At 45.1% G+C, this 25,221-nt stretch overlaps 1 protein-coding gene across 1 annotated transcript in view; it reads left to right on the top strand.

The window, feature by feature from the left end:
- Positions 1-552: 552 nt before the first annotated feature.
- Positions 553-25,221, top strand: part of CRADD (CASP2 and RIPK1 domain containing adaptor with death domain) — a 159,134-nt gene continuing 134,465 nt past the window's right edge. The window contains exons 1-2 of the mRNA XM_040980824.1: positions 553-662; positions 1,850-2,153. Coding sequence (XP_040836758.1) covers positions 1,856-2,153 — 298 coding nt within the window. The 5' untranslated portion in view covers positions 553-662; positions 1,850-1,855. The remainder of the gene's footprint in view (positions 663-1,849; positions 2,154-25,221) is intronic.

Here is a 25,221-nt window from a genome sequence, read left to right as displayed (position 1 = left end):
CAGTGGTTTCAACGTCTCCAACTCCCCATGACACACACCCTTTATGGCGTGGAGTAGCCGGGAATCCCAACGGAGTGATTTGTGAGCTCTGCAAATAGGAAAACCTGCGGACAGAAAGAAGCGACCTTGCACTTCAGCGGAGGGGAACAGCAGATATTTATGAATAAGCATAGGTTTTGGTAAGAGGATGAAAAGTGCTCTAAATTAAAAAAAAAAAAAAGAAATGGTCAAGGGAGAAGGATGACAGATGAACAAAGCGCATTCCCATTTTAAATAAAGTGGTCAGGGCAGGGTTTGCTCTGGAGTGACTTTTCACTTGCCTGTCTAGTCTGTCAGTTGTATGCAAGAGCCTGTCTCAAAATGCAGCAGTACAATTACTCCTTAGATAATTGTTTTAAGTAACGCTACAATTACACATCTTCAGTCAGTTGTATTGTTTACCCACAGCAAACATGGCGAAAAAAGCTTCAATGTGACCTCTGCCTTCTCCAGTAACACAGGCGACAGCACTTCCTGTACCTGCCCTCAACAAAGATGGCGACGGTACTTCCTGTTTAGGGCTGTCGCCTTTAACAAAGATGGTGCTTATGGTACAGTTTCCCAGACAGTCTGGATTCCGGTTGTAGTTTTTTTTTTTTTTTCTTAGAAACGTGGTTGCAGACGTAAGTAAGAGGAATCCATCATTTCTCGAAAACCTGGCGCTGTGGCGTTGCGACCTAAACCTTGTGTGGCTCTCCCGACTCCTCGCTTGGTTTCGGGGCTTCCGAGCTGGGCCAGGGTCGGGCGGCGGCGGCGCTGGGGACCCGCCGCGCCCTCCGGCCGCTCACGAGAACCTTCCCAGCACTCCCTCTTTGGCTCTGAAAATGCCTGGCTCTTCTTCCTGTTTGTGACCGACCAGGGGTTCAGCCGGCAAGGCAGGGAATGAGAGCCGACTTCCGAAGGGGCGCTGTCTGCCAGACGGCCCACCCCGTGCCCCCTGCCAGCTGCCCGCCTTCCCCGAGGGCGGCGAGGGGAGCCTGGCTGCGGGGCGGCCCGGGCTGTGCTGCCCCGCCTCTTCACCCTGTGGGGCGGCACGCCACAGCCCGCACAGCGCCCTGGGGCGCCGGCTACACCCTCACGTCGTGCCTGGCTGCTGGCCGCGCGGTGTAGGCTTTTTTCCGTTTTAAGTGGTGGGTCGGGGGAGGAAGCACATTAAGTGCTCCATGCTTATTATGTCCCATGCCCACAGCCGCGTGGTGATGGAGATCCCGAATTCTTAGAAGTGTGTACCGGGTTCACCGTCGACGGGGCGCGGACAGTTGAGGAATATTTTTCTTGCAGGGGATAATGATGTCGTGGGGGACTTTTCCCAAGATCTTCCAAGGCATTTCTGGCCCCCCACTGCCTTTGCAGAGGTTGTTCTACCAATGCCCTTGGCTTTTCCCTGGTGATGGTGGGGGCGGGGAGCATCCACCGAAGGCCGGGTTAAAATAAAATCAGTGTCTGTCTACTCCGGTGTGTTTGAACCTGGAAGGCTACTCCCCAAACATCACCTGCAGCAAGGTGTAGGACCCACTCCTGAGCAGGAATTGATCCACTCAACTGAACCAGGAATTGAACTTGGATCCCACACCTTGTGAAAAGTCAAAAAAGATGATTCCCCCCCACACCGCCCCCATCCTTGTTCCTTGCCTTTGGAAACACTGGAACGAACTGGGCTCACTAGGCTGACCACTTGCATGGGAACTACCCCGGGCTGGCCGTCTGTGAAGGCCTGTGGATGTCCGTGTCCTTCAGGGGCTTTGACATCGTCTTAAGGGGGCACTCGGGCACTCTTGGAATTGAAGCTATGATTTTTGTGTCTTCCCAGGGAGGCATGGAGGCCCGAGACAAACAGGTGCTGCGTTCCCATCGCCTGCAGCTGGGTGCCGAGGTCTTGGTGGAAGGACTGGTTCTTCAGTACCTGTACCAGGAAGGAATCCTGACTGAAAGCCACGTTCAGGAAATCAAAGCCCAGGCCACAGGCCTCCGGAAGACACTGCTGCTGTTGGATATCCTCCCTTCGCGGGGCCCCAGAGCCTTTGATGCATTCCTGGAGTCCCTGCAGGAGTTTCCCTGGGTGAGAGAAAAGCTGCAGAAGGCCAGGGAAGAAGCCCCAGCTGAAGTGCCTGCAGGTAGGCCGCCCTGCCCCCAAGGTCTCTTCAGGCCAGCCCCTGTGTGGTTTGGAACCCTGCCCTCTAGGTGCCACGTTGGGCTGGGCCCAGGTCGGCAGGGCAGGGGTCAGGAAGAGGAACGGAGGGACGGGGTGAGGAGGTGGCACCAGGAAGTGCCAGGAAGCGCCGGGTAATGAACTCTGATGAGGAGGTTGAGGAGGGCCGTGCAAGAGTACCCCGAGAAACACTTCCAGGGAACCTTGGCAAGCCACGGGGAGCAGGTTCTCCTCAGCCAGCCGGGTACCATCTCAGCCCTGGGGGAAGTGTGGCTGGGAAAGCAGGCTCTGCGCCCCGATGGCTGATTTGTGGGGTGTCAGAGCTACCAGCTGGACAAGCTCAGACTCCTGAAGGAGGAGACAGCCTCCAGGAGTGGATGCCCTTGCACCTGCCCAGCCCAGCTCCTCTAAGGGACTAAGGGGGGGGGGCGGGTTGTGAAGATTCACTCAGCTTGTTTGTAAAGGCTGTTTATTTTAAGGGTCCGTATATGTTAGACTTCATTGAGACACCTGGAATATTTTGCTTTGTAGGGACAGCCATCCTGTAGGACAGGGTTTCATTTTGATTTTAGCGAGATTGGAAGCTGTAGAAAAGGAGAAACCTTTCTCGTGCTGTTAGCCTGCCTTATAGCAGGAAGGAGATGGGACATAAAACACGTTCTCTGTTAAGGCTTTCCAGGGTTTATTCAAGATTGTGGGGCAAAGGACTAAACCAGCAAAAAACCAAACCAAAAACAAACAAACAAACAAAAAAACCACACCAAAAAAACCTCCAAAATTCTTAAAATGTTCTTTAAGTCCGCAGACTTTGTTGTTGCTCTTAAACTTTCCATATAACTGGTTAAAAAAAAACCCCACAGATATAAAAAATCAAATAGTTTTGCTCCATGGACCTCATATCATATGTTAAGTCATTTTTCAGACCACATGCATAAAGTATACATTGAGTTCTATTTTTATTAATGATGAGTGTCTGAGTGTCTGATCTTCATGCGCTAGCCAGTTAACCGAAGAAGACCTGATGAAATCACAGTGGAAAAAGCAAAAATATTTTGTTCTTAGTTTGGCTAGATTGCAGGTTAATTTATCCTTGGGCTTTTTGAAGTATTGAAAATAGCTGGTCTTGGAGGACCACTGCAATTCCCAACTTGGATTATGCTGACAAAATTAAGCACTCAACATGTTGAAACAAAGTGAAGCTAACAAATCTAAGATGTTTTAGCATTTTATTGGAAGAAATAAACAGATTTGGGGAGAAGCTAAAAGAAAAAAAAATGGTTGAAGCAGCAGGCATTTAGCCTGGCTGGTAAGACGCTTGCATGTTAGCATTCCTGGGTTCCATGACTGGCGCTGGCTGCTGACCCCAGCTTCTTTGTATTACCACCCTGGGGGGAAGCAGTAATGGCTCACGTGGTTGGATTCCTGCCATTGACTTGGGAGACCTGGATTGAGCACTTGGCTTTGGCCCTGGCCTTTGTGGGCTCCTGGGGTTGTGAACCAGCAGATGGGAGCTCAGGCTTTCTCTGTCTCTCAAACTTCACAAAACCAAATTATTGGTTCACTGGCAACACTTCACTGGAAACAAGAAGAAGGGCAAGCTGAAAGCTTTTCACTAGCAATTCAGTTTAATTATATGGTCATTGCGAGTGTTGACAACAGTACTGCTGTACAGGATTCGTAGAGGTGTGATGCCTTTTTCATTTCTTCAGATTCATTCAGAGAATAAGAAAAGAATCTTTTTTTTTTTTTCTTAATAAAACAGCAGAACTTTCAATGAAGCTAAGGACAAATAGCTTAAAAACAGAAACAGAATGAGGCTGGATACATAGCAAAAGATGGAGTGTATCTGTGTCAAAGTTTAAAAAAATAAGGTTTTTGCATAAGAGTTTTTCATTCTGTCAGATAGAAGGATAGGTTAATCAGGAACCATTTAGATTGTTTTACTTGTTTTTAATGCTGCTACTGAAAAAAAATATTCTGAAGCATGGATTTGATTTGCATATATCTACATGTACTTTTTACAATGACAATTACATATAGTCATTTCTTTGATGAGTATCATTTTTGTTAAATATTGACTAACTCAAATAATACAACATATAAGTAAGGTATACAAGATAATGGTTGTGTGAGCACCTGTTTCCACATCACTCAGGTTAAGGAAAATAACAGTTCCTTGGTCCATCTCACTCCAAACCCCCACTCACTGGTAAGACCTGAATTTGGGGTTTGCCATTCTTTTTTTCTTCACTGCGCAGCATTTCCTCTCATAAAGGCCACTTTAAAATTCACATTACTGAAACATCTGGAATATGGTGGGGTTTAGTGGCTTATAGATTTATCTATCTGTGCATGATTTGTGTGTATGGGAAAGAAGGAATGGAAGAAATAATAGATGCATTTTTAAAAAGGATTTATTTATTTGAAAAGGCAGAATTGCAGAAAGAGAAGGAGATCCTCTATCCATTGGTTCACTCCCCCACATGGTAGCACCTATTCGGGCTGAGTCACACTGATGCCAGAAGTGTGGAACTCCATGGGGTCTCCCATGTAGGTGGTAGGGGCCCAAGTACCTGCTCCATCTTGGACTGCTTTCCCAGGCACATTAGCAAGAAGCTGAATTAGGAATGGAGCAGCTGGGCCTGGAATGGGCACTTAAATGGGATGCAGTTGTCCTGTACCATCCTGACACCCTGAAACATGAATACTTCAAAGGAGTTGTTAGTTAACAAACTTATCGTTTTTAAGACCTTAAAATGTAATTGAAGTGTTTATTTTATGGCAGCATTTTAATTAGGAATGAGTTAGGAATTAAATGTAATGAATTGGAAACAGCTTTTTTTTTTTATCCTGAAAGCAGATCAAAATTGAAAAGTGTTTTTCAATGTTATGTCTCTAGAAACAAATAAATACATAGGCTTACTTCCTGGGATCCCAGTGCTTCTCCAATGTTGTCGTAATTTCAGTGAACTTTATTAAAATGTTGGCAAAGCAGCTTTTTCAGGAAGTGGCGTGTAGGCAAATGTAGTGCTTATATATCTATCTGTAGACAGAACCTCGCTAACTGCCAGTTCGTTTCAGCCAGAGTTGTTCATATATTGTGTGGATTTGGTGCTCTTTTCTTGGGAAATCTGAGAGCCAAGTGGAAAGAATAACCTTTCTTTTAACCAAGAAGTATAGTCCTCTCTGGAAATGAATGGGTTTGTTTTCCTTAAAGTTTTCATGTTCTAGTATTCTCACAGATTTCTGATTCCCCACTCTCCTTTGTTTGTTTACTGTATTCTACTTGTGAATTTTGAGCTGCTTCAGAGGCTTTATTTGGATGATCTTAGTTGCTTTTTAATTATGTGTGGGATATATATATACATATATATTTTTTTTTTTTTTTGCAAAGAATCAAATTGTGCCTTGTTTTTTACTTTTCTAAATGTCACAAGAAATCCCCAAACATTCAAGGAAACAAATAAAAACACCACCCTAGACCTTTGCATTGTCTTTGGATCTTCCTAGGTTACTGATCTCCTAATCCCTCTTAAAAGAAAAAAAAATGTGTAATCTGTTAGTGAATCGTTGGTTTTTGTGTTCACACCTTATAAGGACTCTAGCCTTTGCTAAGAATTCTGACGATAAATGACTTAATCACCTTGGCATTGTGGAAGGAAACGCTTCACAGTGCGTCCGTTTCTGTGCAAGGTCACAGAGTGGACATTGGATCAGCTGGGAATCCTCTCTGGCTCCCATCGGGTCACGCCAGGACAGCGCCGTATGTGGGGTGAAGTCAGCCCGAGCCTGCCTGCCCCTTTCTACTACTCACAGGCTATGGGCACAGGCGGGCAGTCTCCCTCTGGTGCCTAGACTGGTCTGGATGTGGAAAGGAGGCTGCCCGAGCCTTACCATCTGGTGGGACTTAGCTAAAGTCATGGTGGGGTGGACTCCCTGTTTTCACCGCATTGGCCCTGGCTGCAGGACTGGGTCTCTGCTGTGGTTCTCAGCAAACACTCTGTCTGCTAGCCCTGTATTGTACTCCCAACTTCCTTGATGCTTGGGAGACTGGTTTTGGTTTTTTTCTCTCCCGTTTTGACTAGATTCCTGCTTCAGGTATTCCTTAGTGCCGGTGAGAGTGACGGGCAGGTCTCTGGGAAGCCCACTCAGTGCTTCCTGCATTAGTATCTGGTGCCTCCACTCTGGAAACTGCCTCAATGGCTGTCCCAAGGCTGCTGCTTGCTGCAACCTTGCCTGAGCCAAGGCTGATCCTCCCCATGGACCCTGTGCCCTGTGCTCCCTGGCTGCCCTCGCTGGCATACACACAGGACTGGCTGGTCTGTTTCCCCTCGACTCGACTCCCGGCTCCAGGACTCGGTCTGTCCCTGTGGAGCTGACCTAAAGTGACCACACAAAGCTGCACTCAGCCACTCTCCTGAGATGCACCCAGCTATGGGGCGGATGTTTGGATACATCTGAAGTTACCAAGCTGTGATGGCAAACGATTTAGATATTGTAAGAGGCTTATGGGAGAGATTTCTAGCTTGGGAATCTTTCTGTATGCAAACCTCCAGTCATGTTGTATAACTGGCCATGCTCTATGCTTGGAATGGTTAGAGCTGATCTCAGTTTGTCCAGCTTTGGTCTACCTAGGCACTTCCCTGGGGCTAAGTAGTGTTTGCCTGTGGCATCCATAGCAAGAGCCCTCTCTCTGGCAAAGGGGGGAGTTTACAGGGAGCTCTGATTTCTGTCTGTTATTGCAGCCTGTTATCAGACTTTCCTGAGGACCAGCTGCTTAGAGGGTTTCCAGACAGGCTGAAGTTCATCTGTCCACTCAGGTAACGTGTTTCTGGAATGAGGACTGTGTGTGAGACACAGGTGCTGAGCATGTAACACTGAACAGGGCAAAGCCCCTGCTCTCACTGCGTTGTAGTGCAGGGAGGGCTGTGGGTAGGGACAATGAACAAATGGGGAAAGAACAGATCATACAAAGTGTGTGGTCAGGGATGGCTTCCGGTGGGGAGATGACTTCTGTAACAGTTGGAGTATAGAGAAAGCACTTCAGACAGAGGGGACAAGAACACAGAAACTCAGCTGGAAGCCACAAGTGACAGTGTGGCTAGACCGTCACATTCCACATCCACACAGGTTAAGGGCTGTTGTATTATCCAGAATTTGAGATGGGTATGCAGCCATGACTTTGGGTGGTTGTTAAGATGATGTTAGGTGGGTCCGTGGATGTGAGATGAAGTAGTACTTTAAATAATGCTGAATGACAGAATGAGAAAGTCATTTCATTTTTGTTTCAATCCTGATCAGAATCGTAAGAGGTCCTCATGGTTAACGCCTGCTGTGGGCAGCAGTGTATGTTTGACCGTAGTTGTTTTGCCATATTGCCTTTCCTTTTCATTCTCTCTCTCTCTTTGTTATCGTTTAATGGGTTTCTTCCATTTGTGGCAACAAAGTTTCCTGTTTCTGAAGTTCTTGTAAGATTACATGACTTCTGATTAAGCAAAAATAAGTCAACATAAAGAAAAATACTAAGGAAAGAGTAACAGTGTGAGGGACATGGCGAAAGTGTAAAGGTGTGTTTTATATACAAAGGGGCTTTAAAGATGCTGTGAAATGGAGCACAAAGACAAGGTGAATCTGCCCCAGTGGCAGGAGTGTGTGGGGAGCCAGGGCTGGTTCCGATCCAAGGTGCCGCTCTCTCTGCTCAGAGGCTTAATGCTTACGCTCCTTCTGGCTCATGCACACTGTCAGGAAGTGGATAAGTATTTTTTAGCAGAATTATAAAATTTATAATTTTCGTAGATTTTTAAGAGGATTTTTTTGTTCATGTAACTAGGTCAGAAGAAGGAGCTGTATCCTGGTAAAATTGAATTTTGAAACTTGGAAGGGCTCACAGATCGTCCGCTTTTCCTTTGAGAAAATGGAGGCTCATGGGGGGCGGTGTGGGACATGTGGGGAGGGCACCATCCTGCAGCAAAGGGCCTGGGTTTGAGGATGTTAGCTTCCTGCTCACGCATACCTAGACAGGCAATAGGTGATGGCTCGCTTTCTAGGTCCCTGACACTGTGAGACTTGAAGATCCTGCCTCGTGGCTTTGACTTGGCCTAACCCAGCCGCTACAGGGATGTGGAGAGTCAGCTAGTAGATGGGAGATCTCTCTGTCCTGTTGGCCTCTTTCTCTGCCCCGTTCCCCCACCTCCCCAAAAAAACAACACAAAAACGAGCGAGAGGGAGGGAGGGAGGGAGAGAGAGAGAGAGAGAAAATGGAGATCTGGGGAGATTAAGTCAACTTCCCCATGCTCACTCACATAGCTAGCTGATGTAATTTATTGCCAGTACTGGAATCCAGCCCTTCCTACACTTGATTTAGGACTCCCCGCTGGGCTTAAAATGGAATTGTGTTATCCTGTAAAGTTAATGATTGAATGAGGCTTTTTAAAAATTGTCCTAATACATATTTCTCTATTCCAAGAGGAAAAATTTCAGGGATGTTTAGTAGAAGTGTACTGGGATGAGATTTTTTATTAAAACACTTTATTTTGATGAATGCTAATTCTAATCACTTAAAAGAAAGAAAACTATGAAAGCTCAGAACTGACTCTTATCAGAAAAAAATGTTTTCCCCGTTTCTGTAAGGCTGACATAAAGGCAGAGCGGAAGACTTTTATCGAGCATTTATGGGACTGATGAAATAATGCATCTGTTGGCAGCTAATTGCAGCTCTTTCTAGGAATAGCCGACCGTGTGACAGGCCTTGGCCCAGCAGGGATGCCTCCATTTCACTCTGAAAAGATTTGCAAGTTCCTTCAGCACACGAATCTTGACTGTGACTGTTGCTTTCCATTCTTTTGTCGTGTAGGTGCCACTTGGCTCCATCAGTCATCCTGTTGGCCGTCAAGGTTGATTTAGCTCAGTGTTTTCTCAACTCTGCCTGTGCATTGCAATCCTGTGTGGTGCTTTAAAAGCAAAGCAAAGGAAAAGGAAAAAAATATTGATGTTCAGGATCTGTTCTGGGTCATTCTGTTACGAAGGATCTGGAGGTGGGGTCTCGGCTATGGGCTTGAAGATATGCATGTTCACACGTGTGCATACAAAACACAGACATATGCAGGCATGAGTGCAGGTGCGTTACTTGGTTATTTCAAGATGCATGCAGGATTGAAAACTCTAGGATGCAACTAGCTACTTAGGTGCCTGGCTTCTCTGCCATGTCTTACTCCCCACTTACCAGCCTCTTGAAGTTGTGCACTTGCTTGAAGAATTATTCATGTGTCTTCAGATGGGAGGGAAAGGGCGATAGAAATGGAAGCGCTGAAGGTTATTAGTTTGTAAATATTTTTATCCCTCATATTTCTTGAGCATTGTTGTTAGATATATTCTAGAATCTCATACCCTGTATAGGTGTGACTATCAACATTAAGATCCATTTCAATGGGAAACATATATGTTAGATTTACAGAAGAATAAAATTGTAGGGTTTAGGATTAGATGGCAAATTCAGATTGCCTCTTCCATTGCTTAGAATTATAATCAGTAATCTTTCCCATCTCTGTTTCGCTTCCCGTCTCACCCCGCTGCACACTTGTCTTCTGTAGATCAGACAGTGCCCAAATGAAGGCAGAGCCTGTTAATGAGAAATGAACTAGATGCAGCTCTCAGATACGCAGTGAGCTGATGGTGACTTGAGGAGGCAAGATAGGAAGGAGACAATGGCCCTTTGGGAAGAACGGAACTAGCTTAGCCTATCCTTCTGCGGGGTATTACCCTGTCTGTCGGCCTGTAGTTTTTATTTGTTGTTAAAGATGAATTTCAGGCTCTTCTGTTCCAGGGCACCTCACATCACATCAGTGAAATATTAACCCTAATGTTAATCAGGGACGGACTGTGTGCCAGCATTGTTCTGCATCCATCACATGATGAGGCAGGTGATATCGTGGCTGCTGTTGCGCCGCTGGGAAGACGTTGCATGGAGAGATTAAATCACTTGCACAGGGGTTGCATAGAGTCACAGAAGCACGTTTGGAATCTGGGCATCCAGAGCCTGCCAGTTGGCAGACTGCAAACACTACATTCTCAAAATGCGTTCTTCTGCCCTCGGTAACTCTGACAGTGTGCCGTTTCCAGAGTGCATCATCACGGCTTTCTCTTCCTCCTCCTCCTCCCTCACTTCCCCAGCATCTCCCACCTGACAGCCTCCTGGGCTTTTCTGCTCTTTCCTGCCTGTTGACCTAAGACCGATTTGTTTTTGTTTGTTTTCCTTGTGATGGTGGTGGGGATTAAGTTCTAATGTAAAGCCATATAGAAATCAAGGATCAGAGTCCCTGGGGTATCTCCCTTCCCAACGTGCTACCCAGAGAGGAAAAGAAGATCCCATCTCCTTGGCTTTTCTTGTTTGGGCTCCCCTGATGCGGAGCTCAAGTCTCAGTTTTGCAACTCTTAACTCATGTTATCTAAAGCCATCAGTTCCAATAACCAGCTTTTCTGGTATTGTTGCTTTAGAGTTTCACCAAATGCTTAGTGAGGTAGCTTTCTCTTTTACGGGTATAGTTCAAACTTGCAGGTTGCCTTCCTAGCTAGCTGCAGGAATGTTTGCTTTACTTAATTTGAATAGGCAGCTGTGTTTATACTTGTCCGTCCTTTTGTGCCAAAAGGAGTAGATGCATATGATTCTTTTTTCAGGACATTTTCCCCCAGATTTTTTTTTTAATATGCCGTGCTTTTTCTAAACAGTAGATTTTAATTGAAAAGGAAATTTAGCTTCAAGAAGAAGCTAAAAGGGCAGATTTTAGTCCTGGGCTTTATTTTGTTGACGTCTTAAAAGAAAACTAAACTCCTTGGAAGAAGTGCCAACTTGACAGTTCCTGGAAATGTCCATGTTCTGTTTATGCTTAGCACCCGAGAAGAGAGGGTGGCAAAAGTGTTACCAAAATAACACTGTGGAGATGAACCAAGTGGCTCTGAGGACACGGGAATGAGCAGACTCTGCTTCTGCTGGGTCCTTGCTCGTCAGTCAACACGGAATGCTTCTGTGACCAAAGGTGTGGGTTGTTCCCCACCCACCAAGTCAGCCAGGCTGCCTGGAGCCCAGCCCCTGGCCAAGTTAGTTCTGACACCAGCTACCTGGAAGGAACTTCAGAGCCCACAGGTGGGTTCAGTCTCATGTCACCACCCGCATTCACATGCCAGTTGCAAGTCCAGACCTCTGTCTTTAAGCTGGGGTTTCCATGACCTCTTCCTGGGGTTCAGTTCATTTGCTAGAGGGGAATTCGGGGAAACAACTCAGAGTTATCAGCGTTTAATCAGGGATGTCCTTGCCTGCGGGTGTGTGCACAGAGTGCTGAGGTACGGCAGGAAACACCTCTGTGCAGCCAGCTATTTAAAAGTTCTTTTGGGCATTTATGGAGGTCTCATTGCAAAGGCATAATTGACTGAATCAATGGTCAATTTAACCTTCAGCCTCTGTCCCTGGAGGTCCTGGGGTGGGCCTGAAATTCCCGCTGCTGAATTAGATCTTCTTTTCTCCTTTAAGATTTATTTATTTTTATTGGAAAGTCACATATAGAGAGAAGGAGAGACAAAAAAGATCTTCCATCTGCTGATTTACTTCCCAAGCAGCCTCAGTGGCCGGAACTGAGCCGATCTGATTTGAAACCAGGAGCCTTTTCTGGGTCTCTCATGAGGGTGTAGAGTGTCAAGGCTTTGGGCTGCTCTCAACTGCTTTTCTAGACCACAGGCCGGGAGCTGGACAGGAAGTGATGCAGCCAGGATTAGAACTGGTGCCCATATGGGATCCTGGTGCATGAAAGGTGAGAACTTTAGCCACTAGGCTACTGTGCCAGGCCCCTGTATTAGATTTTGATGTTTTGGATCCCAGTCTTCATTCCAAGGGCTATCTGAGGCCTGTCAATCTTCAGTCAACTCATTAACATTGAGAAAGACTCTCATCAGTTTGAAGAGTTCAAAGATTTTTAGGAGTTGTCTGCTGGGAAATGAGGATGACCACTAAGTATTTATTTGATACCATCACAGTGGCAAATAGCAGGTGTATGGTTTTTATAACCAAAATGTAAGACTTTGAAAGCCTCTCTCAGTTCTGCCATTTGTTAGTAAGACGTATAGGTACTAAGAGGTAGTGGTGATGTTAGGAAAAGTTGCAGAGCAAGCAGAGAGCACATCTGCTGGGACTTCTATTGGCAGCGCTAACAGAGGTTGGAGCTTAAAGAGGTCTGGAGAGTCCTACTGTGCAGGGCAAGAAGCAAAGGATATAACCAACTCTCGTGGCGGGTATGCAGCCCCTTGGAGTTTAGCTGTGGAACTAGGTGCTAACAAACATGAGAGTTCCTCTGAGCTATGCTAAATGGTTCACAACTGTGAAGGAATGTTTCATATTCCAGGACTTAAGAAGGACAGGAATGAGACAGCTTCAGGTGGATTAAGGACTTAGCCATGAGACCTAAAATGGTAAACATGCTAGAAGAAAACGTAAGGGAAAACTCTTTAGTAGTGTTCTGGCGATGATGATTATTATTTTTAAAAGATGATTTGAAGAGGATAAGCAACAAAAACAAAAATGAACAAATGAGATTACATGGAAATAAAAAATCTGCATAACAAAGGAAGCAATCAACAGTAGAATGAAAAATATTCAGAGACTAGAGACTGATAAAGGACTAATACACGAAGAGTAAGAGGAGCTCTAACAAACCAATGCAAAATAATAAAGATGGTGCGAGTAATTTGATTTTAAAATGGCCCTGGGACCTGAATAGACACTTCAGGAGAAGACGTGCATATGGCCAATAGACATGTAATACCAGGTCAAACCTGTTAGAGTGCTGCTACTAAAAGGAAAGATAAATGTTGACAAGGATATGGATAAAAGGGAACCCTACGTCTGTGTTAGTAGGAATGTAAATTGGTACAGCCATTATGGAAAGCTGCAGAACTTCCTCAAAAAATACAAAATAGAACTATATAGTAGAGCAGTCCACTACTGATATATATCCAAAGGAAATTATATGTCAGAAAAGCTGTCTGCGTTCCCATGTTTATTGGGGCGGCATTCACAGTAACCCAGAAACAGAATCAACCTAAACGTATCTATCAGTGGATGAATGGATAGAGGAAACGTGGCATATACACACAATGGAATATTATTTGACACTATAAAAAGTAAGACATCCTATCATTTGTGACTATGAGTGAGTCTGGAGGAAATTATGCTAAGCAAAACAAGCCAGACACAGAAAGACAAATACTAGCTGATCTTGCTTATATGTAGTGAATTCATAGAAGCAGAGAGTCCAGTGGTGGTAGTCACAGTGGTTGAAGGAGTGGCAGTCAAAGGTTGCAAAATCTCATTTTAGGCAAGAGGAAAATGTTCAGGAGATTTAATGTATAATGTGGTGACAATATTAATGCCTTATTATATATACCATGAGAGAGTAAATTCTAAGAGTTCTCATGATAGAAACTATTAAGTATATAGAGAATGCATTATTTCGCCAATCCACAATGTATATGCTATGATGGGAATGTCACTCCAGATTTATTTGTTGGGATTAGATCTCCTTTGTGGAGGTATTAAGTGTTGGGGCCTCTGGGGAAGTGATGAGGTCATGAACAGCTGTAACCTTAGGAAAGGTCTGCAGGGGACTAGCCTGGCTCCTCCTGTCATTCAGTGCCCAGCTTTGTGAGGCTGTGGCCTTGGTCTCTACTGCTCTGGGAGGAGGCCTCCGCTTCTATGCTTCCAGAACTGTGAGAGAGAAACTTCTATTGTGTACAGATTGCCTAATCTTCACATCCTACAAAATAAATGTATGTACTTTTAATTTGCTACTTAAAAATTAATGAAAAAGAAAAGGAAAACCACCACTCCTAATAAATGAATAGTGAAATGCAATAAAAATATTTTGAAATTTTTAAATCTCAAAATATGAGTTTTTATAGTAGGGAAAGAATAATATCTTTTCCATACTCACCCAAATTCATAACTGAGATCTGTATGCCAGAAACATAAAAAACATACAGATTTATTTAATCAAAATTATAAATTTAGAGAAGAGTTTAACAGGAAGTTAAGGCTGAAGAAACAGTTGAATTTGTGTGTGTTTTTAATGGTGAAAAACATATTTAGGAGCCAATGTTGTGGCGCAGCTCATTAAGCTGCTGCCTGGGATGTTGATGTTCCGTATTGGAGTACTTGTTGGTGTCCTGGCTGCTCTGTTTCTGACCCAGCTCCCTGGTAATGTGCCTGGGAAGGCAGGGAAGGTGGTCCAGGTACTTGGGCCCCTGCCACCATATGGGAGATCTGGATGGAGTTTATGATTTCACTTTGGCCTAAACCAGCTCTGGCTGTTGTGGCCTTTTGGGAAGTGGTCCCTCTCTTTCTTTCTTTCTTTCACTGTCATTCTGCCTTTCAAAATAAATAAATATTTAAAATATTTATGTTTAAAATTAGGCAGCTTGAAGTTAGTTTAGATGGTCCCAGTTTTGTTGACAACCCCCAAAGCATGTTAATTGGGAGCCAGTAGAACACGCGCCTTCTCTCCATGAGGCCTCATCCATCTCTCCACCTTGTCCATATCATTGTTCTAGACGTTCCTCACAACCTATTGGTTCTAATGCTTGTTGGCCTTGACATCCACCATGAACACAAGTATGTTGTTGTGTTCTATTTTCTTTTTTTTTATGATTTATTTTTATTTATTTGAAAGGTTGAGTTACAGAGAGAGGGATATCTAGAGAGATCTGTGGATGGGTGTACTCCCCGAATGATCACATTAGCTGGGGCTGGGATAAGCCAAAGCCACGAGCTAGAAGCTTCTTCAGGGTCTCCCATGTTGGTATAGGAACCCAAACACTTGGGTCATGTTCCACTGCTTTTCCCAGACTATCAGCAGGGAGCTGGATCAGAAGTGGAGCAGCCGGGACACGAATTTGTGTGCTAATGGGATGCCGGAATTATAGGCCTTGGCTTAATGCATTAACACCATAACACGAGCCTTGTCTTCTGTTTTCTTTAAGGCAGACTTGGTGGTTGAGGGGAACTCGATGATGGAATAGTGGTGAAGCTTGTGTTTCTAGAGGGTGCTCTTGCAAGGAAATTTGGGACCCTGGAAGATGGGTGATAAACAAATCTTGTGTGTGATTTGACGGGGCAGGGACAGGGGAAGTAAACAGTTAAAACGTGGGCTAGAAAAGGTGCTCAGTTGGCAGCACACCGGGCAGGCTCGGCAAGGCCTGTGCTCTCAGATTCTTTCCTGTGGCCTGCAGAGAGCAGGCCGTTCCTTTCCCACGGAGAAAGGGAGACCCACTCTCACGTGGGCGTCTGTGACTTGCTTCGGCGAGAAGTGTATGGGAAGGTCAGAGTGACCGCTGATTTCTGCAATTGTCTCTGGTTTCAAGATGCCCTCTTCGGGGGTGGTATGTCTTGAATCCCGTCATGACCATAAGAAATTCTATGTTAGAAACGTTTTCTTCTTTCAGATTCTGTTCCAGAATATTATTATTTGCTTGACATTAATGTTTGTCTGGAATTTCTTAGGCAATGCCAGATAAAGAAGGGGAGTTAAAAGATTGTATGCACTTGGGTGAATGTGTGTAAAGTGATCACATATGTTGTTTCTGAAGAGAGGAGAATTTATGAGTCAACTTGAAGTCGTCTTTTTAAATCATTGTCAATGTGTGTTGCTATTTCGGTTAGCAAACGATGGAGGCGGGGAGCTTGGACTTAAATGACCTTCTCCAGTGACTCTTGAGGAACTATGAAAAATGTTTTTCACTTGCTGTTCAAAGTATTTTTGTGTTTATCTTTCTATGAGTGTTACATTTCAAAGTGTTTCACTGGATTATTATATAACTGGATTTTTTTTCAATGTCTCCTGTTTGTGTGCTTTTGCATGCTAAGTTTCTAGCTCTTTTCATTGTTTTCCCCCAAGTTATAGGTAAATGAACCTTTTGCCAGTGAAATTTAAAAATATTCTTGTTTTCTTCAAATAGACTGGATTTGAGAATGTGTCCACATATTGGATAGCAGATTAGACTTTTCTCCCCTTGTGCTTGGACAGACTTTGCTGATGACTTTTTTTCACTAAATTATGGAGTGTTTTTCAAAAACGCTGTTCAGATCCTTGGCAGAGTAGTCACATCCCTTTTCCTCACTCCTTAGTACTCAGTTCAGCACCACAGATCACCCCAGGAAGCAGTAAATCTGCTGTGAAAGGTGGTGGGAATGGCCCAGCATTCATGGTGGGCTAAGATGCCTGAGCTCCACCTGTACTTCTGTCCTCGTTTCCTGCTGGTGTGCATCCTTAGAGCAGGTGAAGGCTGAGCTACCTGGTTCCTGCCACCTACGTGGGAGACTTAGAATGAGCTGCTGACCTGGCCAGCCCTGACCATCATAGGTATTTGGGGCAGTGAATCAGAGGAAAGAAGGAAGATCTCTCTATAGTACTTCTCTGCCTGCGAAATAAAATGAGAGCGAAGAAATAACATTTAAAAAATTTGAAACCTCAGGACCAGCACTGTGTTGCAGTAAGCTAGGCCTCTGCCTATGGTGCTGTGATGTTAACTGGATTATTTTGGGATTTTTTTTGCTCCACATTTTGCTTCCTTCATGTGTGAAAGAGATACCCCTTGCTCCCCTCCCAGTTGTTAAGGTTAAACAAGAGGACGTATGAATGAATATTTGAAGATATGAAATGCAGTCACATGCAGGTAGTATTTTTCATGTTCTTTGATATCTAGGAGGTCATCAGCTAATGCTATATTTTGCCCTTTCTTCTCCTCTGCCCTTTCCCCTTGCTGTTTGCGCTGCTCCCAGAGGATCTGAAAGGACAGAAGGAGAGGCTTTATTCGTCCTTTCTGTTGCAGTTGCTGGCGTGTCCAGCTGTCCTTGGTCATCCGTCCCTGAGTGATCCAGGCAGGGTTTCCTGATGTCCCCCCAGCTTAGTACAGTGGTGCATCACTCAGCAAGCGTGATTTGCCTTTGCCCACTTGTAGCAGGGGACTTTGGTGAAGTTCGTGTCTGCATGCTGTTCTAGTAGCATTTCTGTAGTGAAGGCCCATAGGCCAAAATCTGGTTCACCACCTCTTTTTGTGCAATTTATGATTTAAGAGGAGTTTCTAGATTCTCAAGTGGTTGTAAAAGAAAAGATAGATTTAACGACGTCTGGAAATCACATGAAATTCAAATTTCAGAGTCTATACAGTTTTACTGAAATATGGCTGTGCTTATTTATCAGTTGTCTTTGGCTCGTGCTGCATCAGCAACAGAAACCTGACTCACAAACCATAAGTTATTTATTATCTGGCCACAGAGTGAGGAAGGCCAGTAGAGGAGTTTGGATTTTTTTCAGGAAAGCTTTAACTTTTTCTGATGATTGTAGTCACTTTGCTTCTGCTCCCCCTCTTTTTTTTATGCCTACCAGAGTGCTAGAATAAAGCTAGCGTTTAGTCTCAAAACTGGTTTAAGATCAGAACTGGGGAGACCTTCTGAAGAGTAAACTTTCTGGGTATAAGTCTTTTGAGCTCTTGGCTATTTCTTTTGAATTAAATTTGGCCAGAAGAGATTTGTTATACCAGTGCTGTTGAACCGTTCCTTTCATTGCTAAACTTGTGTATAAGAGGAAAAGAATTAGGCAAACCAAACAGATGAAATGCCTTTGTACTGTGCACATTCACAGGAGGATTTAATTTCAGCTTATCCTGTGTACTTATTCATGGTTTAGACTCAAGATTTTTAAGTATTTGGAGCTATGAGATAATGTCAGCATTTAAGTGCTAACCACAAAAAGAGTTAGGCAAGGTTTGCTGCAATGAACCAGTCGCCTTTTATTCCCCTCCATTAGGTTTTTCCCCCCCTGTACAATCCTACAGCCTTGTCTTTGTTTTCACCACCTTTGAAGGAAATCATTTGTTACTGAGACTCAAGCAAGTAATGCTAAGCTAGGGTAAGAATTTCTTCCCATTCCCTGAGACAGGCCTTGTGCTATTTCTGTCTATTATCTAGAAGCGTAGCTGTGTTCGGTTTTTCAATTCCCTAAGGGATCTGTTGACATTTTGAGTGCTCGCAAAGAGCTGTGGGCTCTAAAAGGCCCACACAATCAAAAAGGGTTACATCAGAAATAGAAGCGAGAGGCTTGCCCTTCAAGGAACTTGTTGTCTGTATGGTGGAAGATGAGTGACGTGTGTGTATCTGAATGTGTTACAGAAGCCTACAAAGACACAACAGTGAATGGACTTCCTTCATGAAGGAGTGCTCCCCAGGGGAAGAGGGGGACAAGTGGCGAGTGTTTCTGGGGGTGAACCTGGGTTGTAAGGGAGGCAGAGAAAGCCAGTCCAGACAAGAGATGCTGAGTACTGGCTCCAGGACATCTCTGGATGATGTCCTGGAACAGGAGACCTGTCACATGGCAGGTACAGTGACCCCTCTGCCTTGCCTTCAGTGCTCTCTTAAGGCTCTTGTTACTTGCTGAGACTACTTTGCAACAGGTCTGCCTGTCCCCAGAAGCTTCTTGATTTGTCTTCTAAAGCTACAGCTGTACTCACATTGCCTTTGGCTCTTGCCCACCACTGCAGCACTGTCTTATGCCGTTCTCCAGAGAATGGTCCCTCACAGTGCGCCAGCCTGTCTGAACTGCTTTCGTTTTTGTTTTAGTGTGCTGTGCTGTTGTTCACCCCCGCCCCCGCTCAATCTTTGCCATTGTATAATTGCTGACTTGCTTCACTATCATACTAACTGCAGCTCCTCCTTAAGGGCTTAGCTTAAGTGACTTCTTCCCCAGAAAACCTTCCCACACCTCCTATGTTGGATTAAGTCCTTTTTTAAAAAAGTATTTGTTTGAAAAGAATTAGAGAGAGAGAGAGATTGATTTTCCATCTGCCTGTTCATTTTCCAAAGGTTGTAATATCTAGGGTGGGATAGGCTGAAGTCAGTAGCGTGAATTCTATATGAGTCTCCCAAGTGGCTGGTAGGGCAATAGACACAAGCGCTTGGTCCATCATTTACTGTTTTCCTAGATGCATTAGCAGGAAGCTGGATTGGGAAGTGGAGCAGTCAGGACTTGAACCAGTGCCTTGATATGGGGTGTCAGCCCCCATAAGCAGTGGCTTAGTTCACTGTGCCACCAATCCAATCTCAGTGAAGACCTCGTTACGTCCTTCAAGCACCTTTGCTTCCCCATTTGGTTTGTCTTCTCTAGAGGTAAATTTTCAGAGTTTAGGGAGCTGGAACTGAGTGCTCAAATACTAGATATTGATTATTTTGTTTCTTACAAAAACATCCAAATTCTCCTCATTGTTTGCAAAATTTATTTCAGACATTTGTGCATTTATTTATTACCTCTGTAATATGGCCTTAGACTGTTTAAATCAGTTAGGAATTAGATTTGGCAACATTTAGTTGAAAATTCATAGAACAGTGATTAAACAGAATAGGTACATATTCTTTCCCGTCTTCCTCTTTGTCTACCTCCTCCTGTCCCTCCTTTTCTCCTACCTCCTTCAACCCATGTGCACAAACAGAAAAGCCTGCTGAGTCCCTGGAGCCCAGGCTTAGTGTGGCTCTCCAGTTATCAGAGAACATGTCTCCTTCCATTGCTATGCTTTGCCATGCTTAGCACCCGTCCTCCGTGCCCCATGTCATGATCCGAAGTGGCTGCTGAAGTCCCAGCCATCTTATGCTTTATGAGGGTATTGCTGTTATAGAAGGGAGACGGAGAGACAGGAAGACTGGAAGGGAGCTAAAGTGAAACAGAGACTAGCCATGCTGTCCTCCAAGAGAACAGATTTGATCAAACCCTCATTTTCTTTTTATTACATTGCATTTTATGACACAGTTTCATAGGCTCTGGGGTTCCCTCAACAATCAAACCCTCATTTTTGGCATTCTGGGTAGGAGAGTGTCCCCCTAGAAGACTGACTTTTTATCTCTTTGAGAATTCTACTCTCCTGGGATTGTGGCCCATTTAGTGAGGTGTGGTGTTCCCTGTCCTTGGGAAAAGAGGGAATTACCCAGCTCCTGATGTGCCTTGGAGGAGGAGACAGAAACCATGACCCTTCCTTTCCTGAAACGACCTTGCTTTAACATCTCTTTAGTGTGCAGTTGCTTGAACTCTTTCTCTGTAATTCCATTTTCTACATATTTTCCTCCAATCTCTGTTTCTCAAAATCTTAGCCATTCTTCAGGGCTTATATTAGCTTTTTGTTACTATTATAAAATATCTGGCACACGCTTCTTATGGCATAAAGAGGCTTGCTTTTATTTTATTTTTTATAAGATTTACTTGTTTCTATTTGAAAGGCAGAATTTACAGAGAGAGGAATAGAGGTAGAGAGAGGGGTCTTCCACCCACTGATTCCCTCCCCAAATGGCTGCAATGGCTGGAGCTGGGCCTGTCTGAAGCCAGCAGTCAGTAGCTTCTTCCAGTCTCCCATGTGAGTGACAGGGTCCCAAGGCCTTGAGCCGTCTTCCATTGCTTTCCCAGGTCATAGGCAGGGAGCTAGTTGGGAAATGGAGCAGCCAGGACATGAACTGGTGCCCAGATGGTATATCAGTGTGACAGGCAGAGGATTAGTGTGCTATACACTGCACCAGTCCCATTTTAATTTTTTACTTATTTGAAGGGCAGAATCATGCACACGCACAGAGATACACACACACACACACACACACACACACACACACACACACACACACACACACACACACACACGGGGGTGGAGGGAAGAGAGAGAGAGAGAGAGAAAGAGAAAGGATCTTCTGATTCATTTTCCAAATGGCCACAGCGGCCAGGTTTGAGTCAAACTGAAGCCAGGATCTCAGGGCTTTATGCAGATCTCTCACTGGCTTGCAGAGGCCCAAGTACTTTGCAGATCTTGGTGAAGGCCCTATGGCTGTGGTAAATGGTGGAGTGGCGCTGGGAGGAAGGATCACATTTTGAGCTATGAAGCAGAGAAAGGGAGGGGCCATGTGGTGCCCTGTGAGAATTACCTTCATCTCCACTGCCAATGAACTACCAACTTCCAAGAGCTGCCATCTCTTAAAGGCTCCACAGCGACTCCCAAAACTGTCTCCCTAAGAACTAATCATGTGAACCTTTGGGGCCCAAACTCAAATCATAGCAGGGCCCACTCCAGATTCCTCTGAAAGTCTTTTGATATTCTCCACAGTAGGAGTATTTTCTTTTGTACTTGAACTTTCATAAATTTGTTTGGAGCTGTTTATTGTAGCTACTTACAAACTTACCTACTTCCTCCTTAACTGCTTTCTCCATTGATTGCTAACTCAGGAACCATGTCTTGTTTACATCTGCCACTTCAATCACAGACCTTCTTACTGTGAAGAATTTGATTGAGTGAGTTTTAGAGGGAAAGAAAGCAAATAGATAGTGTGAATCCTGGTGCCTGGGCTTTGGCTTTAGGCTTGACAGGGCAGGAGAGTTAGCCTTGAGTATAAGGAGATTGGCTTAGTGACAGAGAAAGCCGTCTCTTCAGTTCCCATCTGCCAGGGCGTTGGCTTCACTAACTGTCCACAGTCACTAGATTTTCCCCAGATTCCCCAAGATCTCAGTTGATATAGAGGTTTTGACTTCATTTCTCCTTTTAACTGGTAAAATGCACTCTGAGTGGGTTGGTTGGTGCTGCTGTTGGTCCGGGTTATCTGGTCTTTGTGGGGCACTGAGTGGCACCTGCAGGGGACTCTGTGTATAGTATGAAGCTCAGCACTGGAGTTCCAGGCCGCTTTGAGCTCTGTTCTTGCTCTCCTACCGGTCCATCTATGCATCCGTGCAGCTCCCTGCCTTTGACCAGTATTGATAGTTCTTTGCAGGACTGAGAGCAGTTGACATGTTAAATTGGACAGAATTGCCTTTTTGATAAATTCCATTCCAGTTCACTTCACACAAATCATTCCTGTTTTGTTCAATCCACTCAGAAAATGAAAGCACAGGCATTTTAATTGTTTTAGAACAGTGTTTAATGCCTACTGTTGCCTCCCAGAGTTAGCCACATACACATCCTGGGCTCACTTTGTTGACTGCAGTGAGAGAAAGCAGAGCCATCCAGAGATTCTTACATCTTACAAAAGGGACAAGAAAAAGGTGGTTTATTCTTTGTGCTTATATGAAACAGGTTTTGGGGGTGGTGTTGTAGTGTAGTTCGTTAAGCCACTGCCTGCAACACTAACTTCAGGGTTGAGAAAATCTTTCCAAAGTCTACTGGTTGACAAAGTCCACCCTTATGTATCCACAGACCCAGGAGCATGCTGCCTCCTTGGCCAAGAGTGTTGTCCAACCTGTTCTGCTTGCCAGCCTCTGAGGAGGTAGTCAACATACCCTGCTGGCTTAAGTGAGGTAGCCGTTATGTCCTCCATGTGCATCTGGACATGCTGTCCACCACATAGACATTAGCAAATGAAGAGGCCCAGTCTCAGTACATGCACTCCAAGATTGGATCAACAATCTTCCTGGGGTGACTGAGATAGGAGTTCAATGATCTAGTTGGGGAGCCCCCCAAGAAACCTTGCCTGGAGAGATCTCTGACTTGATTCTAGTATGCGCCATCTAGTGCAGGGTCAGGTTCATTCTGTCATCTGCACCAGCCAGTGCACATACTAGTGGATACAACTGCCCAGTCAGTTCTGCCCCTGCCCCATATCTCACATGAGCTAATAGGTGCCATAGCCCATCCCAGCCCCGCTAACCCACCAGAGACCCAGTCCTCACGTGTACCAGTATGTGCCTCAGTCTAGTCAGGATGACACCCACCTCCACCCTAATAACTCCCAACAGGCTGCCTCTAGCCATGGTTTTGCACATGCCAGCCTCTGCTGTGACCTAGCCAAGCACAGTAAACATCCCATCTGGCTCTTGTGCACATTCATTGGTGCTGTGGCTTAGCTCAGCTCAATTTGTCTCCAGACCTGGCCTGCATGTATGAGGGCAGGTATCGCTGCCCTGTCCAGCCTGGCCTGCCCTCAGCCCTGGTTCTCATACTCATCAGTGGGAGAGTGCCAGTGGTTCCCCTGCCAGGCATGCTCCCAGCCCCAGGTCTTGAGCCTGCCAGGGGGTGTACTGTTGTCTGGCCTGACGTGACTCACACTTAGTCTCGGCACTTGCCAGCTGGTGCTATGTCCTAGCCTGGCTGGTCTGCACCCATTCTGGCTTCATGCATACCAGCAGGTGCAGCAGCCTAACCCAGCCTGGCCTGCTCCCAATGCCAGCTCACATACTCACCAGTGGAAACAGCAGCCTAGTGGGGAAGTCTCCAAAGTTCCCCTAGCAGGACTGCTCTCACTCTCGGGCATTGTGGGTGCCAGACAGTGCTGTGGCCCAGTCTGAGATGGTCCACCCCCCAGTTTTGGCATTCGCCAGCAAATGCTACAACCTGGGTCAGCCTGACCTGCTCCCGGATCTGTCTCACACATATGCTGGTGGCTGTTGGAACCCAGCCTGGCCTGACCTACCTCCAGCCCTGGCTCTCATGTTCATCAGCAAAAAATGTAGCCTAGTAGGGGAGTTCCTCTCAGTTCCCCTAGCAAACCAACTCCCAGGTCTGGATCTTATGTGTATGCCTAACATGACCAGCCCCTAGTCCTGGCACTCACAAATAGGTGCTGTGACCTAGCCTGACTGGTCAGCACCCTAGCTATAGCCTAGCACAGACTGGCCCATTCCCAGACCCAGGTCTCATATGACCTGGTGGTTGCCCTGGCCTAGCCTGGCCTTTCCCACACCCATTTTGGCTCTTGCATGTGCCAGCAGGTGTTGGAACCTAGCCTAGTCTGGCCTATGAAAGGCAGATTTACAGAGAGAAGGAGAGATCTTCAATATTCTGATTTATTCCTCAAATGGCCACAAAGGTTGGAGCTGAGCCAATTCAAAGTCAGGAGCCAGGAGCTTCTTCTGTGTCTCTCACAACTTGTGCCATGTTATGCTGCTTTTCCAGGCCATACACAGGGAGCTGGATGGGAAGTGGGGCCACCAGCATTAGAACTGGTCCCATATGGGATCCTGGTGCATTCAAGGCAAGGACATTAGCCGCTAGGCTACCACACTGGGCTCTAGGTATAATACTTTTAAAAAAAAAGCCTTTTCATTTAAAAGAATTTAAAAATAATTTTTTATTTAAGTGAAGGGAAGAAACTACTCCTTTTGCTGGTTTGCTCCCCACATGCTCACAATGGTTAGGATAGGGCCAGCACTGGAAACTGGACCTGGGGTCAGGATACCAAAGTCCAGATCTCCCAGGTGGATGATAGGAACCTAGTGTTTGAGCAATGACTACTGCCTTCCAGTGTCTGCTTTGGTGGGAATTTGGAATCATGTCCAGGGTGATTGGATGTGGGATGCAAGCATCTTAGCTGCTAGACTAATGCCTGCTTCCTGAAGGGCCCTTAAAGTATATTTGAATAACAATTATGATATGGGGAAAAAAAACCCTAGAAATCAGTTGATCTGAAGTGAAAATTTGTATCTTACTTGTTCTGTGTCCTTGCCTAAATTTTTAAAATTTATTATTATCAATGTTGAAATAATTTAAGACAAGAAGTTGCAAAATAATACTGAGTACCCAGGTATCTTTTACTTAGTTTCCTCTGAATAATATCTCGAATGTATGGTAATATCTCAAATATCTCAAATATTGTTGTCAAAACCAGGAAATTGACATTGGTGCAGAACTAGTAACTCAAAACCCTATTGAGATATTTTTCTCATGTACACTGTGTGTATGTGTACACATGTGTAGTTTTGTGAACTTTTTATCATATCTACACTTTCCAGGTATATATACATACACGTACATATATATGTATATACATACATACATATAAATGTAGATATAGAAAGGGAGAGTTATGGAGCAAGAGGAAAAGGAGAAACTGAGAGGTCTTCCATTTACTGGTTCACTCTCCAAATGCCCCTTCAACCAGGGATGGACCAGGCCAAAGCCGGGAGACAGGAGCCATCCGAGTCTCCCACATGGGTACAAGTGCCCAAGGACTTGGACCATGTTCCACTGCTTTCCCAGACGTATTT

Source organism: Ochotona curzoniae, unplaced genomic scaffold, assembly GCF_017591425.1.
Source record: "Ochotona curzoniae isolate NIBS_2020 unplaced genomic scaffold, NIBS_Ocur_1.0 contig_1014, whole genome shotgun sequence".
Taxonomy (NCBI): Eukaryota; Metazoa; Chordata; class Mammalia; order Lagomorpha; family Ochotonidae; genus Ochotona; species Ochotona curzoniae.
Note: the sequence above shows the minus strand (reverse complement) of the source record. Positions and strands in the feature narration are given on the sequence as shown.